This window comes from Podarcis pityusensis (assembly GCF_964106645.2).
Source record: "Podarcis pityusensis genome assembly, chromosome: 5".
NCBI lineage: Eukaryota > Metazoa > Chordata > Lepidosauria > Squamata > Lacertidae > Podarcis > Podarcis pityusensis.
The window spans coordinates 63042367-63064619 of NC_138032.1; the positions used below are offsets into that span (position 1 = coordinate 63042367).

Here is a 22253-nt window from a genome sequence, read left to right on the forward strand (position 1 = left end):
TCAGGATTAACACTGATGGTTCCAGTCATGCAAGAATTAATGGCTTTATAGATTAAGCCCTATCAGATTTATCACACTTAAAAATTATAAATCTGTAAGGATATGAGTCAGCCAAAGTTAAGCATACTTATATCTCACTGGTTTCAATGGAACATGCTTACATACTTCTCATTAAAATCTAAGTGGGGTTTTTTTTTCCTAAGTCTAGAGAGTTTGCTCTCTCCTGGGTGGGGTGGCAGTGCTATTTGGATATTCAATCAGAGCTTTAAAAATATATAATCTTTGGATTTTTTTTTCACATTCCCTATTTTATTTCATAAAAAATACATTTCTATGTAAATAAGGTCAAGCCTGAAGAAAAATACGTGTGCCGTTTTCACAACAATTTTTGTTAAAATCATACCAAAAGCAGCAGTTTTTGCTGTGGGATGAATTAAGACTATGAAGGAAATCAATTTCAAAGGAAAGGGTATTGTTGCTTTGACCTCACATATTTTTTAATTTCTGCTATTCTTCCACCTTCCCATATTTAACCACAGTACTGTTGCCCAACTACTGTCTAGTATATTTTCCAGCCCAAGTGTTATATCCAAAAGTATATTACAGAAAAAAGTAACAAGGAAATTGTACTATGTCTTCACTTATGAAGACAATATTGATTTTGCACACTGTTATTGAAACCCATTTGAGATTGGAAAGAATTTACATTTTAAAATCTAGTAAACACTAAATTTTGGCCATTAAAACAGACATTAAAACAGTGATCAATCACAAACTCATGAGAGGGCTCGTAGCGCTGCTGGGGAGGTCATGCATTACATAAAGAAGGTTCCTTGGTATCTCCAGTTAAAAGATCTCCTCAAGTAGGACTTGAAAAGGCCACAGGCCAAGATTCTTGAGAGCAAATTTTAGTCGGAGGAGACAGTGGTGGATAAGATGGGCAAATGATTTGAGCCCACTAAAGATGCCTGCACAAATTGTCAGCCGTGTCAATCAGTCATGTGGCATTTTGCTTACCCGTTTATCAATGTCATTGTGTTGGAGCTGGACAAAGCGAGCACTTATAGCAGCAATATAGCTCTGCTGATTGGAGAAAGCCACTCTACCAGCACCTTTTGGGTATTTCAGCTCTGGGTCCGTATCAATGCCAGCATAGCAGACTCCTCCATACAAACGATCCATAATCATTGCTAGTTCAACTGTAAAAGAATATTAAACTATAAAAGACCTATACATTCATTCAACTTCCAGTAGCTAATTTGTGACTTCTTGTTGTTTAGTTTTTTAGTCGTGCCCAGCTCTTGGTGACCCCATGGACCAGAGCACGCCAGGCACTCCTGTTTTCCACTGCCTCCCGCAAATTTGTGACTAGTCTACATATATAAAAAACCAAAATTCTTGATAGTTATAGCCCCAAGTAATCTAAAACAGTAAATGGAAATGATTGACCGTGTAAAAGACAAAAATCCTAAAAAAGCAAACAAAGCCAAATGCAACAGAAAACAAACTTCATAAACCAAGACAAACGGAATACCAGAAATGTAAACAAGTTCTTACCAGTTACCTATCTATGACAGTCAACTGATTACACTTTTAAAATGAATTGTTTTATATTTCACTGTTTAAAATGCAGAGCAGTCAGTATCTCAACGCAAGTGGTTTTTCAAGAAACATTTAATGAAGATAGTTCGTTAGACTGACATAATACTGTATAATATGTAGTTTGTTCTTTAATCTTGCTGCTTAAGGGGGAAAAACACATCGAAGTCCTTGCCAATTTGAAATATAATGAAAAGCTCTAGAGACTATTACTGCATCATTCCTTAAACATTTCGTTGGTCATGGTTTTGGTAACCATTAAACATATTCACTCACCAGCTCTGAGGGGTCGTGGGACTCCTCCAACAAAAATAGTTTTTCTGGGGTCTAAAGGTTGAGAGCCATCCATTACAAAGTCACTGTCACTTAAGTTCCAAGGTCGAATTTGCACCTGAAAAAGCCAAAAGATTAGCTTCATTTTAAACTTATATTTTGAAAGCAACAAAAGTCAAGGGACAACTTTAATCCTTTCCCATTTCTAATAGTTAGCAGTATAACCAAAGTTAATTCCATATAAATACAAATCAATGAAGATGGGATGTTCTAGAATTTATCAGAACAGATATGCTGCACTGAAGCACCATCATAAAAGCATCAACTTCTGCAGCTATGCAAAAAGAATGCAGGCAGCAGGCTTGCCCCTAACCAGTGCTGTATCTCCTTGGTGCTCACTACCACCTTTGTCTATCAAACTGGCCTGTTAATATTGCAGGTACAAAGTAAGCTAGAAAACCTCCATTAGGATTCCCAAATACATCATCTAGATTTCAAATATGTTCAGATATTCCCAAACACTGGTTGTCTTACATGTGACAGCTAAACTGACCAAAAATAAAATAAAAAGCATGGTATCCAGTCAACTCTTGGGTTCCATCCAGGCATAGCAAATCATGCTAATTTGACTTGCCAGCGAAAAACGTTGTGTAAACTTAAAATCAGGGTGTTCATCACGGAATGGAACATTGTTAGGGGTTAGTAAACTGGTGAGCAGCACATACAGAGCTTCTTGCAGAGATAAAATGCAGTATAAGAACAAGATATGTATATGTTATTTTAACAATGTTGCCAAAGAAAATATTTGCTTCGTACATAAAAATCTAGTCTGCTCACTCATATCTCTTATAAACTTAATAAAAGGAAATCATTTCATGCAAAAAGTCTCAGTTGTATTTCTTCCATAATGAGTATAAATTCAGTTAAATGCCACATACACAGTCTCTGAATTTAATATTAATTATGGTAATTTACTATTTTATTTACTGCCTCTAGAAATAAGGTTGAGCGATATTTTTTCACATAAATCTACAGCATTTCCTCCTATTTGCTTCTTTTAATACACAATCACACAGTAGAATACAGGCCAAGATTCATTTAATAAGCATTTCATACATTCTGAAAACAGAAGAAAAGGTGGTTGGTAGTGAACTTAATTCCTTTGCTTAGGCTAAGAGGATTGCCCAAACCGAAAGCATTTACGCTGTCCATTTAAGAAGCCAGATGGCTGAATTTGGGACAAAGTCTTTGAATTGTTTTGAACCAAGCAATCAACAAAAAAGTCATTTTCATAAGCCTTACAAAGCCATGTGAACTTGGAGAAGGTGTTTATAATATCTGAATTTGTCACATCTATGCATTTTTTATCAAGTCAGAATTTTAAAATATTCTAATACCTGTTTGGTTTGTTTTAAAATTCTCTGCTGAGAGCACTCTCATCACCACACCTTCATTCATGCCAAAACCAAGTTCCCCTGAAGACCTTCTTTCTACTCATACAATCCTTACCCCATTTTAAAAGGAGGGAAATAGGGCAAGTTAGTTTCTCTTCAGAATCAAACATTGATCCCTAGTTCGTATTTTACTTCTCCCATTTAGCCACAGTGATGGGGTTGCTCCACGTCAGTTCGTGAATAGCGGCAAATACACCTGAGAGAATTTTGGAATAATTCCCAATTTGCATACTAGGTAATTAACATCGATCTGGTTCAGACACAGTTTTGCATTATACAAATGAGACTCAGGCTTATGTACACCTTTCACTTCTTTTTTCAATTAACCCTGGTTCATCGTTAGGTCCAAACCTGAAACTGAACTATAATTTTGCAAAACAAATCAAGATCATAAGTAGTTTTATTTGAACTATGGTTTAGGCAAACAAGACAAGTCAGTTTGTCTAGGTTCAGATACAAATAACCATGGCTTTTAAAAAATGGAAGCAAAAGTCTCACTGTGATCATACTTATGGGGGTGGTGGCAGGAGCACACACAAACCAAAAGTCTGTTCACTAATGTTAGACTATATATTAAGACTGAATGATGCTATTAAGAAGAAAAATCAGCTCATGTGTTTTACCTATACACTGCCTTACACCATGACATATCATTCACTTGTGATATTTTACTTCAATGCAGTACTGCTAGATTGCCTTCAACTGTACAGAATTCAGTACTGTTATGTCTGCAGCAATGGAACTTAAGCAAAATAAGGTTAATCGTTATTTGCAAGCTGAAACATCCCATACACAAACTGACTCACAACCCAGTCAAAAGAGCCATATACTCTTGCACATAATTTCTTTTACATTGGAGTATCTACATTTCAAATGAAAGGAGCTAACCAGCACATGGAAAGGGATGCACATAAAGAGTACATTAACACGCGTGATAAAGCTGCTTTGTGTGCTCACTAGAGCTCCCGTACATGGATCAGTTTGTTGGACCAGGGCATTAATCTATTATACAATCTCAAAGGAAAGACTTTTGAATGCTAAATTGTTCTGACATTTACTGAAGTTTAACGTGGTCAATATATGCTAAAGCAATATGCCAGTATAACAGACAAAATAACAGGACAGAGACAGCCATTTTTGCACAACAGTAGTTGACTTTCAGATATATATATATATATATATATATATATATATATATATACACACACCGTATTTTTCGCTCTATAACACGCACCCGACCATAACACGCACGTAGTTTTTAGAGGAGGAAAATCCGTAGGCATGCCACCCGTAGGCATTCCCTCCATAACACGCACAGACATTTCCCCTTACTTTCTAGGAGGAAAAAAGTGAGTGTTATGGTGCAAAAAATACGGTATTTTAAAAAGGTAGTATGTTGATTTACTTACTGGTTTGTCCTTGATAGTGGGACTTGATACACATAGATAAAGTTTCCCATCCTCTTCCAGACAGGCATCTATTAGAGCTTGCACAGAGCTTTCTTCCTGGAATAGCAGAAAGGCATAACCTTGGAAGAGAACAAAATTACAAAACAGGAATAGAGTCAGAAGATATAAATTATTGTGGGAAAGCAATACATTTAAATACACAAATATTAAAATTAAAACATGGCATGGATTCTGTATGACAGATGTATCGTGGACACAGTTGATTCAAGGCACAATGTTGGTGTGGAAACAAGGCATATACAAACATTCCAGACTCGAACAGGGTCAATTGTTTTGTTTACACCTGACCTCCTAAGGCATTATTTGCATGAAGGCTTAGGATGGGGTTTAATGATTGCTGCATTTGCATAAATTCACAAGCAGAAATGTTATGTTGGGGCATAAGTAAAGTGGGCCTGATAACTGTAGAAAGAAATTGTGTGTGTGTGCGCGCGCGTGTGTGCGTGTGCGCACGCATGCACGCACGCACGCACGCGCACACACACACACAGAAGATGCCCCTGCTCATTTTACTGGCCTTCACCCTTCCACCACCCTCTTGCTCAACTGCCACAGACTCCACGCACTCGCCCATGCTACTGCACCTCTCCTCCCGCTCAACCCACTCGCTGCTGCACAACCAGCTTACTTGCCCACTCTGTTAAGGTAACTCTTAAGTTGTGTGCGCCAAAGCACTTGTATATGCAGCTGAATCAGCATTTTAGCACCCATACCCCCTGCAGTAAATATTAAGAGTGACAGAAGACAGCAAGACTCTTGCTGGTTTTCCTCCATTTGTATCTCACCATTAGATATGATCCTATACAAACGATGAAATAGAACGGTTCCTACCACTTCATAGGAAGAGGATCAGGCTAAAAGACAGACCACTCTCCATATATAAACAATAATTCTATGCTAAGCGAACACCTGAAAAGCCCTTCTTTTAAGTGTACCTATGAGATATCTTGGATCCATAGCTAAATATTAATATTTGAATTGACTCAAACAGATAAAGATAAATAAAAAATAAGGTGTTTTTCTACTGGGAAACGGTAGATTGAATTTGCAAATTCAGGAAATCTTTCTAAACTGTTAACAGCATATCAGAAATAGAACATATCGCTTATAGATATAAAATTTGTTCTGTGCACAGGCACTGTTCAGAAATGTTTTACATAGAATTTCCTGTTCAAGACAGCTACTGCATTTGATCAGAATGGGGAAGAACACATTTAAACTCTATGACCATAGCTATTCAGCAAAAATACATTTAAATTGCAGACATTTGACACTTTGCAAAGTGTGTTAAAACTGTTCTTCAAGCTTTATAATGTCACCGCAGTGGGCTGCTCCCAATTCCACTGCTGTAAAATGATATTTATTGAGATGGCATATAGGCCCCTCTTTATGAAAAACATGAGAAAAACATTTAGTATTTTATCCAAGCCATACCCAGAGTAAACCCACGGAAATCAGTGCATCTAAGTTAGTCCACATTTTTCAATTGGTCTACTCCGAATATAACTTACTTGAATACAGCCCTTAAGAAATGTAGGCAACTTTTTTTTTTTAATTAGTTACAATTAGCATAAATGGTCATTGCTCTAGAGTCAGGCATATTTTTTAACTTTATGCTTTGAACACTAATAAAATTGTACTTCAAAATCCAAGGATGAAATCAAAAGTCAAAGAAGCTGATTTAAGAATACGAATCCAGAGATACTTAAAAAAAAATCTGCAGAGTTTCATTTAAAGCGTTGCTGTGCTGTGACTTGCTTTCCAAAAACATCAAAGGCATTAGCGCTAAAGAAATTGCAAAATAGAAGAGACTAATCTTACTTTAGCTACTGCAGAAGAGTGATATTGCATATTAGGCTATGAAGCTAGTTTCTTTAGGCAGTGGCAATGTACTGCAGTGCCAGCTGACTCATTCAACCAAGGAAATGGTGCATAAACATTTCAGATGTGGGGGAAAAAATAGTTTTACAGCTTGATTCCTATGTAGTGCCCTCCTGTCACAAAGCCACAGGAAAACTGCCACATAAAAGACATTATTCCTTATTGCTATTGGACTTCTTCATATTAAAGCTTTAAACTAATTTGTGCAGCAGCAGCATCTCTGTATCACAAATACAGAAGCACTCTGTAAAGAATGAAAGTTAATCTATAAAAGGACGAATCAACACGGAGAGAGCATAATTCTTGCTAGGGATAAAGAAAATCTATTTTGCCTTAACACTCCACTGAAAACATGCAAGAAATTTGTGTCAACTGATCCATTTTCAATGAGCTTTGAAGAGCTGCCCCCGACACAACCGGGGTCAGGGTAAAAGGGTTTCCTGTCCAGGACTGGCAGGTCGGTGACAAGTGTGCACTGGGGAAAGGGGGGCTGGAGTCTGACTCAGGAGAGGCGGTCAATGACATGTGTGGTACTGCATAGGCCAGGGGGCAAGAGTTGAAAGCATGGGACTTTTCAGAGCTGGAGGGTGGAGCACAGGATGTGTTGGAAGAAGAGGGAGAAAAGGCAGGTCAGATAAGTGAAGGACTAGGTGCTTCCCCACCCTCTCCTGCACCACTGTCTCTCAGGAGGGGATTGAAAAGGGATTAGGAGAGGAAGCTTCCACGCAGCTGTAGCCTCTGTCAAGCAGCCCATCAGGGAAGGTAGATAAACTGGTAGAGGGGGAGTGGTCTGCTGTTGTGGCAGCTGCTCCATAGAGTGTGTAGGTATCCAGAGCTGTAGAAGCTGTAGAACAGGGGATTAACCTCTGATGCTCAGAAAAAGCCATTTACTATACCAAGAGACTGAGAAGTTGTCAGCTCCTGGGAACTCAGATGGCCAGATTGAACCCAACATTGAGGGACCTACCAATCGGGTGTTGTGGCTGACCAATCTTACCCACCCACAACACAGGTGGTCGGTCTCCAGGTCTCACCGCAACATGTGCCCTCTTTTAGAGAGGACACAATTTATAGTAAGGTTTTGCAACTCTAAATTAATTTAGTGGTCATGGTTTGCATCATTATTTGGGAAAAAATATGAAGTTTCAATACAAAACTTTTAAGTCAGTGCTTTAAATTAGCCATTTTTCTTGTTGATTTAAATCATTAATTTGAGTTGCCTTGATTTAAATCCAGTGCTTTTTTCTGGGGGGATGCAGGGGTACACATACCCCTAAACATTTCGTGAATCTAAGTTTGGCCTTATTGAGGAGCAGTATTTCAATACGAGTAGGAAAATGAGAATACCCCTAAACATTTTTTAAGAAAAAAAAACCTGTTTAAATCAGTGCACCCAGCATTACAAACAACTGTTATAGTTTGGATATTCTTGGCTGGCCACTACATCTTTTTATGTAGAAATATCAATGCACACATATTCATATTACTGTTTTGATTACATTTTTCTCCTTAGCTTTATAAGGCAGCTCTTCTTTCAAAAAATCGCATCAACTTTAAAGCATCAGACTAAACTGCTAGTACAGTCCATAACAATTTGCAACAAAATGTAGACTAGGAACATACTAAAAAGTTCAGGTGCTATATTCAATTTTAAAATGGTATTTGTCGAAGTCAAATGAATGAGCAAACAACAACAAAGATTTCAATGAGGCAAGGATGAACTGTGTTACATTTAAGATAGTATGTAGTCTTTCATAGACAAGACAAAAAACAAACCTAAAGTATGATTTAGATTTGGCACTTGCTAGCAATAGGTGGAATAACTTCCAGGTAAGAAAATTACATTTCTGTTTCTGTGAATGAAACACAATCAACCACTTCAGAAACCAGTTTAGCATTAACATAGTAAAATGAAGTTTTAGTTTGCATGCATACATACACACACATTTATATACATGAACATTCAGGATGAAGTTGAGGGGACAAATACAATCATCTATTTCATACTTAACTGAAGTTGAGTTGTGTGGTTTTAAAGATCTTATAATATGCAAATTGAAGGATACAGGCTTCTTCAAAACTCATTTTACCAATTTTGCATTTTTTTAAACAAAAAATTAAAACTCTGAAGCTTTTTGTCATCCAATCTATTTATGTTTTTATTTAGACAGTGCCACTTGCATACCTGGCACATGAAGTAGGGAGAAAGGCGACAGCAGGAAAGAGGATTATGTTTCACAGCATGTGCATTTGAAGAGTTCAGCTGCAGGTTAGCCAGTGGGGAAACCCTGCAGCAATCACATTTATTGTGCCTATGCCCCTTAAGATAACATTAGGAAAGAGCTTTGGTTAACCTATTCCATTACTCTGCTTTCTTACCTAGACTAACTAATCAATCCAAATCTTTACTAAAACATACCTGACCAAGCTCTTATTTTATCATGCACTTATGCAAGTTACTTTTATTGGCTGGTATCATTTTTGATGTTTTCTGTGCTTGCTATTTAATGTACCCAATTATATTTTCAAATGTATTTTTATGTGATGAAGCATAGTGGCTAAGAGATTGAATTCTGTATCAGGGCACCCCTGCTTCAAATCTTGCTTCTGCTGTAAACTTCCTAACTGCAACCCTCTCTCATCAAACTTCTCGCCATCTGCAATATGGGGGATAAGGACACTGATTTACCATATATAACTGTTGTATATACGATTACAACAGAATAATGCATATAAAGCATTTTAAACACACTATACAGATGTTAAATAATACTATTAGGATTTTTACAGTATCTTCTATAGAGTCTCTTCTATGAATAATTGTGAGATACAAATTTTAAGTAATAGAACAGGCATTTCATAACTTAATAGGAAGCTTATGCACAAAATATTCAGAATTATCTCCATAACCACAAAATGCACTTTACTCAATTGTTTGCAACTAAATACTTTAATCTGAACAACTGCATCAACTAAGTTATACCTTTTATTAACTCTATAACCATATTTTTCTGAGTACGATGATGTTTTTTGCTAAAAAAATAGTCAAAAATTGGGGGGGTGTCTTATACATTGGTGGTGAATGCACAGGGGTTCAAGTTTGAGTTCTGGTGTGGACGGCCCAAGCTCGAGTTTGGTCTCTGGCCCAATTTCTTAATTCTGGGATTAAAAAAAGGGGGGTCGTCTTATATATGGGGGCGTCTTATACACAGAAAAATACGGTACTTTGCCATTTGCCCTGGACATACTGTACTGTAATCCGTAGCAATATACAATACGCTCCAAGAATCTTCAAAACAACAAATGCTACTTCAGTTTTTCATAGAAGCAAAATCATGGATAGAACTAACACCCACATCACACACAGTGCATTGCTTGGTATGGAGTATGGAGAATGTAAAATGCTATGTGAAAGCCATTTTTTGAATGTCTCAGAGACCAGAAATAGCAATCTCTTGTTCAAATATAGGGACTCAGCTTTAATTCCGAGAAGTCAGCTATGTGAAAACACTTATGTTCTTAGCACTCTAAGACTCTGTTTATTAACATAGTATGAAGATGGTTGGCCTTTGCAATTACAGCTTTTTGATTTAATATTTAATCCACAGCATTACTGTTTAATAAGCAGCACACTTAGCTTAGGATACAAACCATAAGAATACTTAAATGATTTGTGGTGATTGTTTAAATAACAGTAATTACATATACATTTGAGTGATGACTTTAAGGTATCATTGCCTAGTACCGTAATTGGCTCAGGAGTAAAACATCTCAGAGTAACAGTGCTCAACAACAAGTTAGAGGTCTTTTGGTTAAACTAGTAGAATAGGAAGATATAGCGTCTATGCAACTGCTTCCTAAGCATTGGCTAGAGTAAAAAAGAAGGCAATATGTAGGTAGCAGTGCCTGATGATTTTTCCAAGAGTTTGTGAAGAATAATAATAATGTACCTGAAAGATCACAAAGAAGAACGGGGTTGTGAGAAGTATCAATAAACTTTGTATTTCATCAACATGCGACTTGACTGGTAAGTAAGGCTTAGAATTTGAATGACAGGAGAGCATTGGGGGAAGATCTGGGGATTTTGATTGTCTAGCTGAGTCAGATGTTATGTGGAAAAGAAAAGCAGAACTCATACGAGACACAAAACTCTGGTAAAATAAATTCAACTTGGAAGCAGGGTGGATCATCATCAAGCTACCTCAGTGAGAGGAAGGCAAGGAATTCAAAACAAACAAAGAGAAGCGGGATTCTTGATTAACACTGTCGCAGGGAGAGTTGGCCAGTATTTATTCAGGAATGCGACTTAAATTAACTTAGTCAAAAAGTAGGGTGGAGAAAAGACAAAGAATGGGGGAAGGGGCTCCATAGCTTTGGCACCTTTCAATCCCTGTGCCTCTTTAACACTAGCCAAGATGAGATTTCTTTTAGTGAAATCTTTGAGCTGTTTGTAGCTGTTGAATGCGTTGTTGGCAGTTTTTCGCAACTTGGTAGTAGAGAAAGCAGCCGATTCAATATGAATTGATTCAATAAATCTGAAGACACCAAAGGAGTAGAGTTGTGCTTTTAAGTACAGGACCACTAACCCAAGGGGAAAGTTGTCAAATCTTTTGTATAGATTCTCTCTCCTTTACCTGACATCTCATGCAAAGCTTCAACAACCTTGGAGGTGAACTCCTAGTACTTGGAACCAAGAGGAGTGGTGATTCTGCTGATGTACATGGCAGACTTCCTGGCTATGTTGATCTCATGTCTGCTGTTGAAATGTTGCTGTCCTGGGAGCAACAAACATCCTCTTCCCAGTGCAGCTCAGGTATTCCTTGCCACTACGTCAACTATTCCATTCTGACTTGCCCCAGTGGGGCTGACAGGAGGGCTTCTGTCAACAACTGCCTTGGAACCGTCATTACCAAGAAGTGACGGAGGAGTTTCCCAACAATTACAGGGACATAATTGACTGAAGATGTACATACTCATCACATAAAAAGTGTGGGGCTGACAAAGCAATGGGAATAATAGGCTTTGTGGGTGGAAATTCCAGAAATACAACCAAAGACTTCCCTAATGTTGACCACTGTAAAACTAAGACAGGAATGGGAACATACAACTTTAGATGGCAAGCAGACCTTCGGTAGGATTCCAAGTCTTTAACCCAAAAAGCTGCTGGGTGACATGAAGAAGCTTTCCACACTATGACGCTACAGCCAATAAAAGGAGCAGTACTTGCCAAGTGTCTCTGTGCCATCAAAACACAAAAGCTCCCCTTCACTTAAGGGAGTTGGAATGTGACAATGCTGGTTGGATGGTCAAAGATTTGGTGGGTTACCTAGAAGATTCAAAACACACTTATAGAAAAGGGGTGTGACACCCATGGTATTGCACAACTACAGTTATAAGCCTGAGATAAATTTTTAAAATATTTACAAGCCACAAAGGATACAGTAAAAAGTACTCTTAGTTAGCTGGCATAGATGTTGATCTCAGGAAACATTGGCAAGGTTATTTTTTAAGCATCCTGACAACCAGCGATGGGTGAGAAGAGTGCTCAGGAGGAGTTAGAAACATGATAACAAAGACTGTCAACATAAGAATGTGAACATACCTGCAAAGGCACCAGCCTTTTGAACACAGAAGGAATGGTACTGCAGTTGTCAATTAAGTACCTGTTCCCAAGTTTACCTGACCAACAGAGTTTAATATATCCGTGCTACAGGATTTGTGCTGAAAGCTTTGACAGCTCAGAAGTCAGTTATAAATAATCTGGAACAGTTGTGACCAAGTGTTCTTTAGCACTTTCAGACAGACATTCAGGGCAACTGGCAGGGGCTTTGAAAGCTGTTTCCCACATTAGAACCATGATAAAAATAGGAAAAGACTGTTTCCTTGTCTTCTGCTAAAATAGATCTTACTCAACAAGATTTTTACAAGCATGACAGAGCACTGATTTAGCTTCCTCAAAGGTAGTTTAAACTGCTTCCAACAGTAACAATTAAGGCCTTTTGCAGTTCAGCAACAGGTATTTTTTAAAACTAAAGCAAGAGGAAACATGCTGGCTTGGCTCCATAGTTCCCATGTACTCATGGGATGCTTTTGCTGGAGGAAAAAGGGAAGTGATTTTTGCCAATTCCTTCTCCCCCTGCTCCTTCAGACCCCCATCTCTTCTGAAAATCTTCCCTATGGGGATGCAGAAATCTGTGGAATAGTGAAAGAGATGCCACAGAGGGAGGGAAACAGGCAATAATAAACCCCACCGGTCCCCCAGGGAGGAGTCTCTCCTGGACTGCAATTCTTTATGTGAGCTCAAAGGCAACTCTGAAACCCACACACTATTAGGAATCACCTGGTGAAGCAGAAACTGGTTTTACCCTAGGCCTGTATGATAAAATAAAAATAAAATCATAGCCTTCTACAAATGCTCTTTGGGGAAAAGGCATCTTTAAACTTTGCAATCAAACTGGCAGGTTAACTGATTAATTTTGGTTTTCTCATCAACATGTTTATATTGTATATCCACTGCGTCATTTTTTTGCTATAGTTAAAAATTATTTTGGAAAAATACAGTTGTTTTTAACATAAACAGTTATCAAGTGGATGATCCTCCAGTGATCTGCCCAATAGTTTGAATAGGAATCATGAATCTTATTAGTCAGCATGCTCTCAAAAATATTACTGCTAGAGATGCTTCACTTACTATTAATCAACTCAGCTCAACCCAGCTAGAGAAGAGGAAATGTACGTTCACAGCCCAAAGTACGGCCTATTGAAGTGGCATACCTTTTTCCTAGGCTAATCATCAGTCCAGCAACATCTGGAAGGCACCACACTGGCTACTCCTGTCCTATACAGTATGCCTGTGACTATGAAGTCTTGTATGGACTAGCATTGCAACAACTTTAAGCTCTTTTAAACAATCCAGATGCTGGACACTCATGCAAATGGTTATGAATTTATGTCCTAAAATACTAGCAAACACAATGATATTGCATCTAGCATATTGTTAGAGTGACCCTGTGTACATGCTCAAGAGAGAGATTAAAGAACTTTGAAAAGCCAAAAGAAAAAGCCAAGAACCACATATGTCTTTAGAGAAAGAGAAGAAAGAAACTATTCACATACAAAGCCTCATATGCTGAAATTCTAAATTCATTTCTAAAAAAATTACTGTTAAAAGGACATCCTTTTCGTGTTTATTCCATATTCTACCATCAGAAGCACCTTAATTTAAAAATACTTCAAGCACTTAAAAACATATACTTAAAAATAACATTCACACACAGAAGGAACATTTACATGCACCAGAAGGCTTATATTAACCAGATTACCTTTAGGTGGAAAATATGACTTGCTTTCAGCTTTATGAGGCCAGTCTACTACAAGAGGTCCAAACCTACGAAAGCTGGCAGTGATTTCATCTATATAAAAAAAAAGTTGTAAAGACCTTTAGAAAGGGAACTTCAAGGAAAATGACAATAATTCCCTTCCTCTCCCCACACTGAACATTACTATTTCATAGTACCTTCATCAATGTCAGGAGGCAGACCTCCAACAAACACCTTCCTAGAATAACGTTCCACTCTTTCACCATTTTGACAGCGGGTTGGAGAGCTAAGACCCGATGATAAAGACTGGTCACCATGGCTGTCATCTAAGAAGCCATCTTCGAAAGGAAAGAGTGAAGAACGACCTGCAAAAAATGTTGTAGTGTATTAGAAGTCAGAACATTACACTTTTCTGGAAAGACATATTTAATGAACAAACTAAGAGTGTTTTAAAATGTTGCAGTTCATGCTTCCCCCCAATGGGTCTTAAAATCCCTTCTATCATGCTATGTTATCACTGTTGTAGCCAGAGGTAAGTGAATTCTATATTGCAGATGAGTACAAAAATTTTCTCTTGCCTACCTGTTCCACATATTACAGCATGACTTGAACAGTGGTACTCGGATCACTAACCAATAATACACTGTTTTACTCTAGATGAGCGTCTACAAGTGTCAAATTGATGATGTAAGACACCTGTGTCAAATATAGGTGGGTTCAGATGCTGTGAATAATAATTATATGATCACCATGCATCATGAGGGATGAGTTGAGGTTTGCTTTCAGCACTTCTGTTGGGATTCTGTCCTTTCCTGGGGCTTTACCACATGCCTTGGAGATGATGGCGTAGACAAATGCCAACCAACCAACCAACCACCACACAATTTTTAAAATATGCACTTGATCCTCCAACCATACATGTGAATAAGTGTCATTTCTGATATTAATACATGTCAAGCATGTTACCAGCAATGACCAGTCTGAACATGTGCAGATGACGAGGGTAATGTTGGGACCCCCTTACTCATTCATCCAGATGCACACAATACACACAGTGGTCAAGTGAGTTCAGAAATTAATTTTGGCTAGCTTGGAAAGAGGAGATAAAAGATGATAAAGTAGCCCATTCTGTTTGTAGATCACAAAATTTATCTGTAGCCATTTTCTTGTTTTATAGCATTGATTAGAATGTAAGTCTGCAGGTAGGATTTTGTAAATGTTAATGTATTTTGTCCAGCATCTATGTTTTACTTGCCTAGGAAATTATTATTATTATTATTATTGTAATAAAAATCAAACACAGAAGATTAATCTCTTATTCTGTCACCTGGAATGTTCATAATAATTATAATGGGCAATATACTATAATTTTAGGAAACTAAAAAGTTTTGAAAGGGCCAGTTGTATTAAACACCTGAACAATTTTAAACACATGGGGAAACACTCCGTGCTAAGGTGCTTGCTTTGAAGAAATGCTGGATGCATAAGAAAATTTCATCTTAAAATGTAGACTAAAGTGGAAGCATGAGCAAGTCCTAATTAATGTAAGTAGCCAATATAGTACGATCGCATCTTACGCACAATTAACTTGCATGATTTCAACTTTGCACAGTTGAAAGCCATCTGTTAGAAAGCCCACAAACTACTGCATTTTTCGCTCTATAAGACACACCCGACCATAAGACGCACCTAGTTTTAGAGGAGAACAAGAAAAAAAAATCTCTCCCTCTCTGCTCAGCGCCTCTCCAGCAAAGCGGGAGGAGAAACGGAAGGGGCTCCATTTCTCTTCCCGCTTCGCTGAAGGGGTGCTGCACAGCTCTCCCTCTCTGCGCAGCACCCCTTCAGCGAAGCGGCAGGAGAAACGGAGCCCCTTCCGTTTCTCCTCCCGCTTTGCTGGAGAGGCGTTGAGCAGAGAGGGAGAGAATATTTTTTTCCTGGCTTTAGCGAAAGCAATGCGAAGCCTCCGGAGCACAGCGGGAGGAGCGCTCCCACTTTGCTCAGGAGGGTTCCGGCGGCTATCTCTGAAGCCAGGAGATCAAGAGGGATCGGTGCGCACCGATCTCTCTTCCTCTCCTAGCTTCAGCGAAAGCTGTGCAGCCTGCATTCACTCCATAAGACGCACACACATTTCCCCTTACTTTTTAGGAGGGGAAAAGTAAGTCTTATAGAGCGAAAAATACGGTAATTGCATGCAAGGTGGAGAGCTTAAAAGGTCATTTTGTAACTTGGTTTTCAGACTTGCTTATTGGGCTCTGGGATGCTCTCTGCCTTGCTTGGAAGGTAAGGATGGTCATGTGGGAGCAGTTCAAGTATACATGTTTTTGTGTATACACACCACTGCAGAACATAACACCCTTGCAAGATCCAATCATACTGTAATTCCTATTTTGGATACACTCAAAAACTATGGTTTGGATCGCAAGATAAAAACTTGAAGTGCATGGAAGGAAAGTTTTGCATGCCCGCCCTCCTCTCCTCAAATACCCATCTGTACCCCACTCCAGAGTCACTCCAGAGGATCAGAGGGCCTTCCTAAACAATGTAGGAAGGGGTGTGGATGGGGTGTGCTAAGGGAGTAGAAGACTGCCCCAAATCAGGCAGAGGTCTACTCAATTCCTCACCTCCTGCAGTGCCCCCAATGCCGCATGCCAAAACCTCTGAAAAAGATTTTTGGGAGGTTCAGGTGGCTGTAAGGAACATAACATTTTCCTTCTGTAAACTTCCTTAGGTTAAATTAACTTATCTTTGGATCCAAGTCCATGTTGGAAAACATTTTCATCAATAATTAGTTTCTTCAGACTATCCCTGTTCATGTGTCAGCGCTGCTCGGTGAAATTTTATCTTGACAAGGAAGCTTGTTAGAAAGAATGCTGGTCATCTCAGCTTTCACTTTAAAATGTTACACTAGTTCAGAATTGTAGAGACAGTCTTAACCCTGTGGGTCTTTCTAGATTTTTGTTTATTTAAGGTATTTGTATCCATTTCTATCAAAAATTAATCAAGACAGTTAAAATAATAAATACCAGCTAAACAATTTTATAAGCAACAAAAATCATTTAAGTTGCTTTAAAATCCAGCAGGTCAAAAGTTGTTAGTGTTTCTAGCACAATACTAAGCAGCAGCACCCAAAAACACTCTAAATACATTTTGCTACTCCACAGACTTGGTGTCAAAATAGAAGGTTCATCTTCCTTCATGCGTGCCCATCGTTATCCAATAAGCATCCATGGCACTGATGCATCAGCAATCCCCAAAGCAAGACAACTGCAACATCTGTTCTATGAAAATGTCAACCTACAAACTTTTTTCATTCTTAATCAACCTGTTTTATTATCATTTCAAATATTATTTTCCAAAGTTTCATTATCTGGAAACAGTTTTTCAAAATGGAATTTTACATGTGAGTAAAACAATAACAGAAGTTTGACGTGCAAGATGACTCAAAATTTCTCTATTATTTTCTCTAAAATTCAGTAAAAGAAAATAGAGAATAGGATAATGACTCTATAATGTGTTGATTGTTTCGCTTTCTCATTTGGTGAATTGAAATGTGTGTGTTCTTGCATTCCCTCTTAATTAGTTAATGGTGTTGGGAACAGTTATCCTGCATTCACAACTCTAATTTTAAAAGTGAAACAATTCAATATTTAGTTAAGGACAGAAATGAAAAGGACAGAAAAGTGTAGCCAGAGGTAAGTGAATAGCAACGAAATATAAGCAGAAAAGGGGAGGTGTCTCAGATCTAATATTCCCCTCCAGCCTCAAGCACCATCATGCAACCCTGCCTAGAAGTGATGGAAAAAGCCAGGTATCCACTGCCGTAAGAGTCAAAAAAAGGAGGCAGATACAAAAATAAGAAAACTTCCCTATTCAAGTTAGAATATGAACTATGAGAATATTCCTTCTAGTAGTTTTGATTAACTAACAAACTCTGCTTAGCTGATGGCGGGGGCGGGGGATCCAGTTGCTAATGTGTTCCCTGCTTTGCATAGTTTTCTTCAGTGCTTATATTTCAAAGACAGATAGTATTTGTGCCTTTTAAAATAGAAGGTTGCACATGAGACTAAGATATTTTTTACTCGAGCCCTTAGTATATTAACAGTGCATTGCTATACATGTCTACTAAGAAATATTTTAACGGGACTTACTTATGATTTTAATGGAACTTACATACAACTAAGGGTTTAGGATTGCAGCCATGTCATGGCTGATATGGAAATCTGAGAAGCATGAAATCCTGTAGGCCCTTCACTGGTCAGCCAGCCAGTGGCACATCGTTGGAATGATTGGCAGATATAGTGTTTGGCAATATTATTCAAGTCTGGAAATGGTGACTGAGTAGACTGGTTAGAGACAGAGAACATGGCAATATTTTGGGAGGGAGCGGGGAGGTTGATACCTGTAACAACATTTCTTGAAATGGTCATCTGTGCTGTCAAACAGGCCTATGCAAATCAACATTTGTGACTTTCTTTTCCTCATGAAGTATCCAAGCACAAAAGTACAGCCTATGGTCCCTTAAGCATGTACCCCAAGGACGGCCCTTGGCTCTAGAGCAGTTTTGGGGATCACTGGTCATGCTGGCTGGGGATGGTGGGAGCTGGACTCCAACAACATTTGGAGGGTCACAAAGTTCTTTATCTATGCTCTAGGTCATGGGTAGGCAAACTAAGGCCCGGGGGCCAGATCCGGCCCAATCGCCTTCTAAATCCGGCCCGCGGACAGTCTGGGAATCAGTGTGTTTTTACACAAGTAGAATGTGTGATTTTATTTAAAATGCGTCTCTGGGTTATTTGTGGGGCATAGGAATTCATTCATCCCCCCCCCCCAAAAAAATATAGTCCGCCCTCCCCAAGGTCTGAGGGACAGTGGACTGGCCCCCTGCTGAAAAAGTTTGCTGACCCCTGCTCTAGGTGCTGAAGTTTGCTGTATGCAAACACAGAAGCCGTACGTGGGATTGCACAGAAACCAGTAAGAATAATGTTCTCCTTTAAAGGGCCACAGTAGCCTGCCCTCCCCCCATCTCTCTCTCTCCTAGGAAACTTCAAGACTAACATGCTAATTTCAGCAGAAACCTTTGTCTCAATTTTAAAATGAGAAGCCTGGTCTTTAAAAAAACACCTCAGCATAACTTTAAACTGAAGCTGCTCCTTCAACAATGTAATAAAACATACTGCATCACTGAAAAACCATCAAGGCAGAATATGTGCATGTGTTAAATTACTCAAGTTCAGTTTCAAGTATTAAATAATAACTTTAAAAATTGGCAGCAAAACAATGATTTGTGATAAATTAACCACAAGCAATTAGAAATCTGTATTGCGTGATTGCAGAAACAGAATCTGATACAGGAAAGCTGTACAGAGCATTACAGACTTGGGGGTGGCATGATAAAATAATAATTACCCACAGTATATACACATATTATTATGGTCTATCATAGTCCTTGATGAAAACTGAAATGGGTGATAGCTTTAAGAGCTGTGCCTGGGGAAAAGTAAAAACCTCCAGAAGTCCCCAAAAACACAGAAACAGTGGTACAATACATGTATACTCTGGTGTGCCTCTTCTAGGCAAATGTTTGCTATTTTTTATAATCTTACATGCTTAAAAGCAACATAATTTTTTTTAAAAAATAGAAAATTGAACACTTCAATTTTTCATTTTTTTGTTAAAGCATGTGAGATCATAGATGTTGATCCACACCTGTTCACATAGATCTTTGAAAATAGTTAAACTTTGTTTGCCATTAGTAATATATCAACATTTCATGAATATTTTACTTTGACAGGTCAGCAGCTACTGTCTACCACTACAGCACTGTGCTTTTTAAAAGAAACAAACAAAATCTCTCTCCTTTCAAAAACACTTCTCCGCTATGTTCATATAACTATAAAGCTATATATCCAGTATTGGGACTAGTGCCACTATGGCAGCAAGGGGAAGACACTCCTGTTTCCCCACAGAAATAAACAGCTGTACATAGCCTCAATTTGCTGTTCCCATCACCATATTCAGTAAAATTTAAAATATTTTTTTTACCTCGTCTCCGCCCATAGCTCCTGGCTGCATGTAAATACAGAAAAATATAGTGGGTATTGGCATAACAGTAATTACTATATATATTGTTTTCTGCAAAATTCGGCTTTTGAAGAAAGTAGTTTAAGTAATTCAAACAGTCCTAGGGTTAGTGACTGAGAGAAGCACTGTCTGGGCAACATGTTTCCCCAATGGCAAAGAATCTGTAGTAGGTGTCTAGAGGATGTAGACATTTATCCAGATGCCTATCTTGAATGATTTTTATGTAGAAAGCATTTTTAAAAGAGTTCCTCACAGAACTCAGTAGAAATAAATATATACAGCACTGAAAACTCAGCAATGTGCATTGTCAAAACATAACCATCCGTCAGTATCTGTTTAAATGGCTAGACATAGAACTAAAAGTTGTGTGCGCGCACATATTTGTATTTCCCAGCAACACTAATCTTCAGTATTCATCTCAGATCTTGGCGAAATAACGTCAATGAAGAAACTCACTAGAAAACTCTAATTCTTACACAAATGTTCAACGTATTTTTTATTTTATTTTTTAAATTACAGCCCCCAAAGTGGGGTTTGATTGTTTTTTACAAACCTTGACAAAACTGAGCTATGATAATAGTACATGGGTTACTAAATGTAGTAGAAGAAACAGCAGAAGGGTGCTTATCTGATTGAGGCAGACAACTGAAACAAGCCATTTGGTAAATGAAGCTCTGAGTTAATTAAATGGGTTAGTGTGAATTTCTATACATTGCTTTATGCAGCTGAATCTTTATGAAGCTCCCACAATACTACCTGACATAGCATCTCTGCATTTTAGTCACACATGCTATTCCTAGAAATGCAGGGTCTATTATCACACTGAGAACAGCAAATAGATATGGTTTTCATTTTCTGATTGCTGCCTCCCTGCTGCAGCAATCTCTGAATTTTGTATTCTCCTTGTATTTCTCTTCTATCACAGAGAAAAATGCAGGCAGGCTGGGTAGGTGGGGGAATACTGTCCAAAGGTGTTTTTATATTTACGGAGGGGGGCATGATTTAAACACAGAACTTTATGGAATTCAGCCAGACAAATAATCCTTTCTATGAAGCTAGCTTAATGGACATCCCAATCTATGTGGCAACCAGAAAGCACTTCCCAAATAAAAATAGTGAATAGCTCATGACTGCAAGACGAACATTTTTGGCATTGTAGCTGAAGAAAATTTGACTCTTCTAGCCAATATGTAGCTCATTTTCACATTCACACAACATAAACTTAACAGAATTCAAATGGTTGTAAGCCAAGTGACCCACAGTCAGAGAGGAGGCCCAATGAATCAAATGGCTTAATTTAATCATGGCAATAGGATTTCTTGGAGTATGACTTACTCTGTTTATTTTTAAAATAGGTATGTTCTGCTGTTTCAGCTATGGACGGCATAACCCTTAGTGGAAAGGGTGTGTAGGCAGTGGGCTGTGTAAGAACTAAACTGGCAAGAAAATTTTATCCCTCTTCTCCTTTAATAAGGTCAAGAAGCTTACAGCAAACAAAATAGAGATAATGCAATTTAAATATAATAAATATTTTGGAAATAGCAATAAAAAAGCAATAGCAACAAAACATAGGAGCAGTAAATGAACATTAATAATCAGGTCAGTGATCGCTTTCAGTGGGGTGACTGGAGTGCATGGAAGGGAACATATAAAAAGACAGGTGTCCTTAAGGTACTCCAGTTCTGAGCAGGGGTTTAAAAGAAAAGCCCGCAGAGTTGAGCCCAAAGACCACACAAGATTGGAGTATTATACTCTGGTCTCATAAGCCCACAGTCTTTCTAGAAACTAATGAGATAGTATGCTGAGGTTACTCAGCTCTGATAATATTTCAGCCTGGAACTCCACATGACTTCGCTCAGAGATTTCATGTAGATATTGAGAAACAGGGCAGGGTTGCAGTTTGGGAGGGACGGACATACTTCACAGCCTCAACTTTTGGAATGCAGAACTGGCATTCATTCACATGTCTTAAATATGCCATTTAATCTATGTTCTATATATGAAATTTTAGGATACAAACAAACATCTGAAAGTTTGGATTCAATGTGCAGAAACTGAAGCTAAACAATTGGTCCTGCTGTGCTAAGCTAGTTCAGATCCAGAAATTTGGACACAAGATTTTACCAACATGGCTGTGAAAGAGAAAATTATTTATCTTAAGTGTGAGTACCTGGAAA

General features: G+C 38.3%; 1 protein-coding gene across 8 annotated transcripts in view; it reads right to left on the reverse strand.

Annotated features, from left to right (window-relative positions):
- CPEB3 (cytoplasmic polyadenylation element binding protein 3) overlaps positions 1-22253 on the reverse strand; it is a 73019-nt gene that overhangs the window by 3795 nt on the left and 46971 nt on the right. For 5 of the 8 annotated variants that reach the window (XM_081006798.1, XM_081006799.1, XM_081006796.1 and 2 more), the window contains 6 exons: positions 20038-20061; positions 14193-14360; positions 13999-14088; positions 4736-4854; positions 1876-1990; positions 1018-1199 (listed from right to left, as the gene is read on the reverse strand). In XM_081006798.1, the coding sequence (XP_080862924.1) occupies positions 1018-1199; positions 1876-1990; positions 4736-4854; positions 13999-14088; positions 14193-14360; positions 20038-20061 (698 nt within the window). The remainder of the gene's footprint in view (positions 1-1017; positions 1200-1875; positions 1991-4735; positions 4855-13998; positions 14089-14192; positions 14361-20037; positions 20062-22253) is intronic. The other 3 variants (XM_081006797.1, XM_081006795.1, XM_081006801.1) reach the window with 1 other exon arrangement.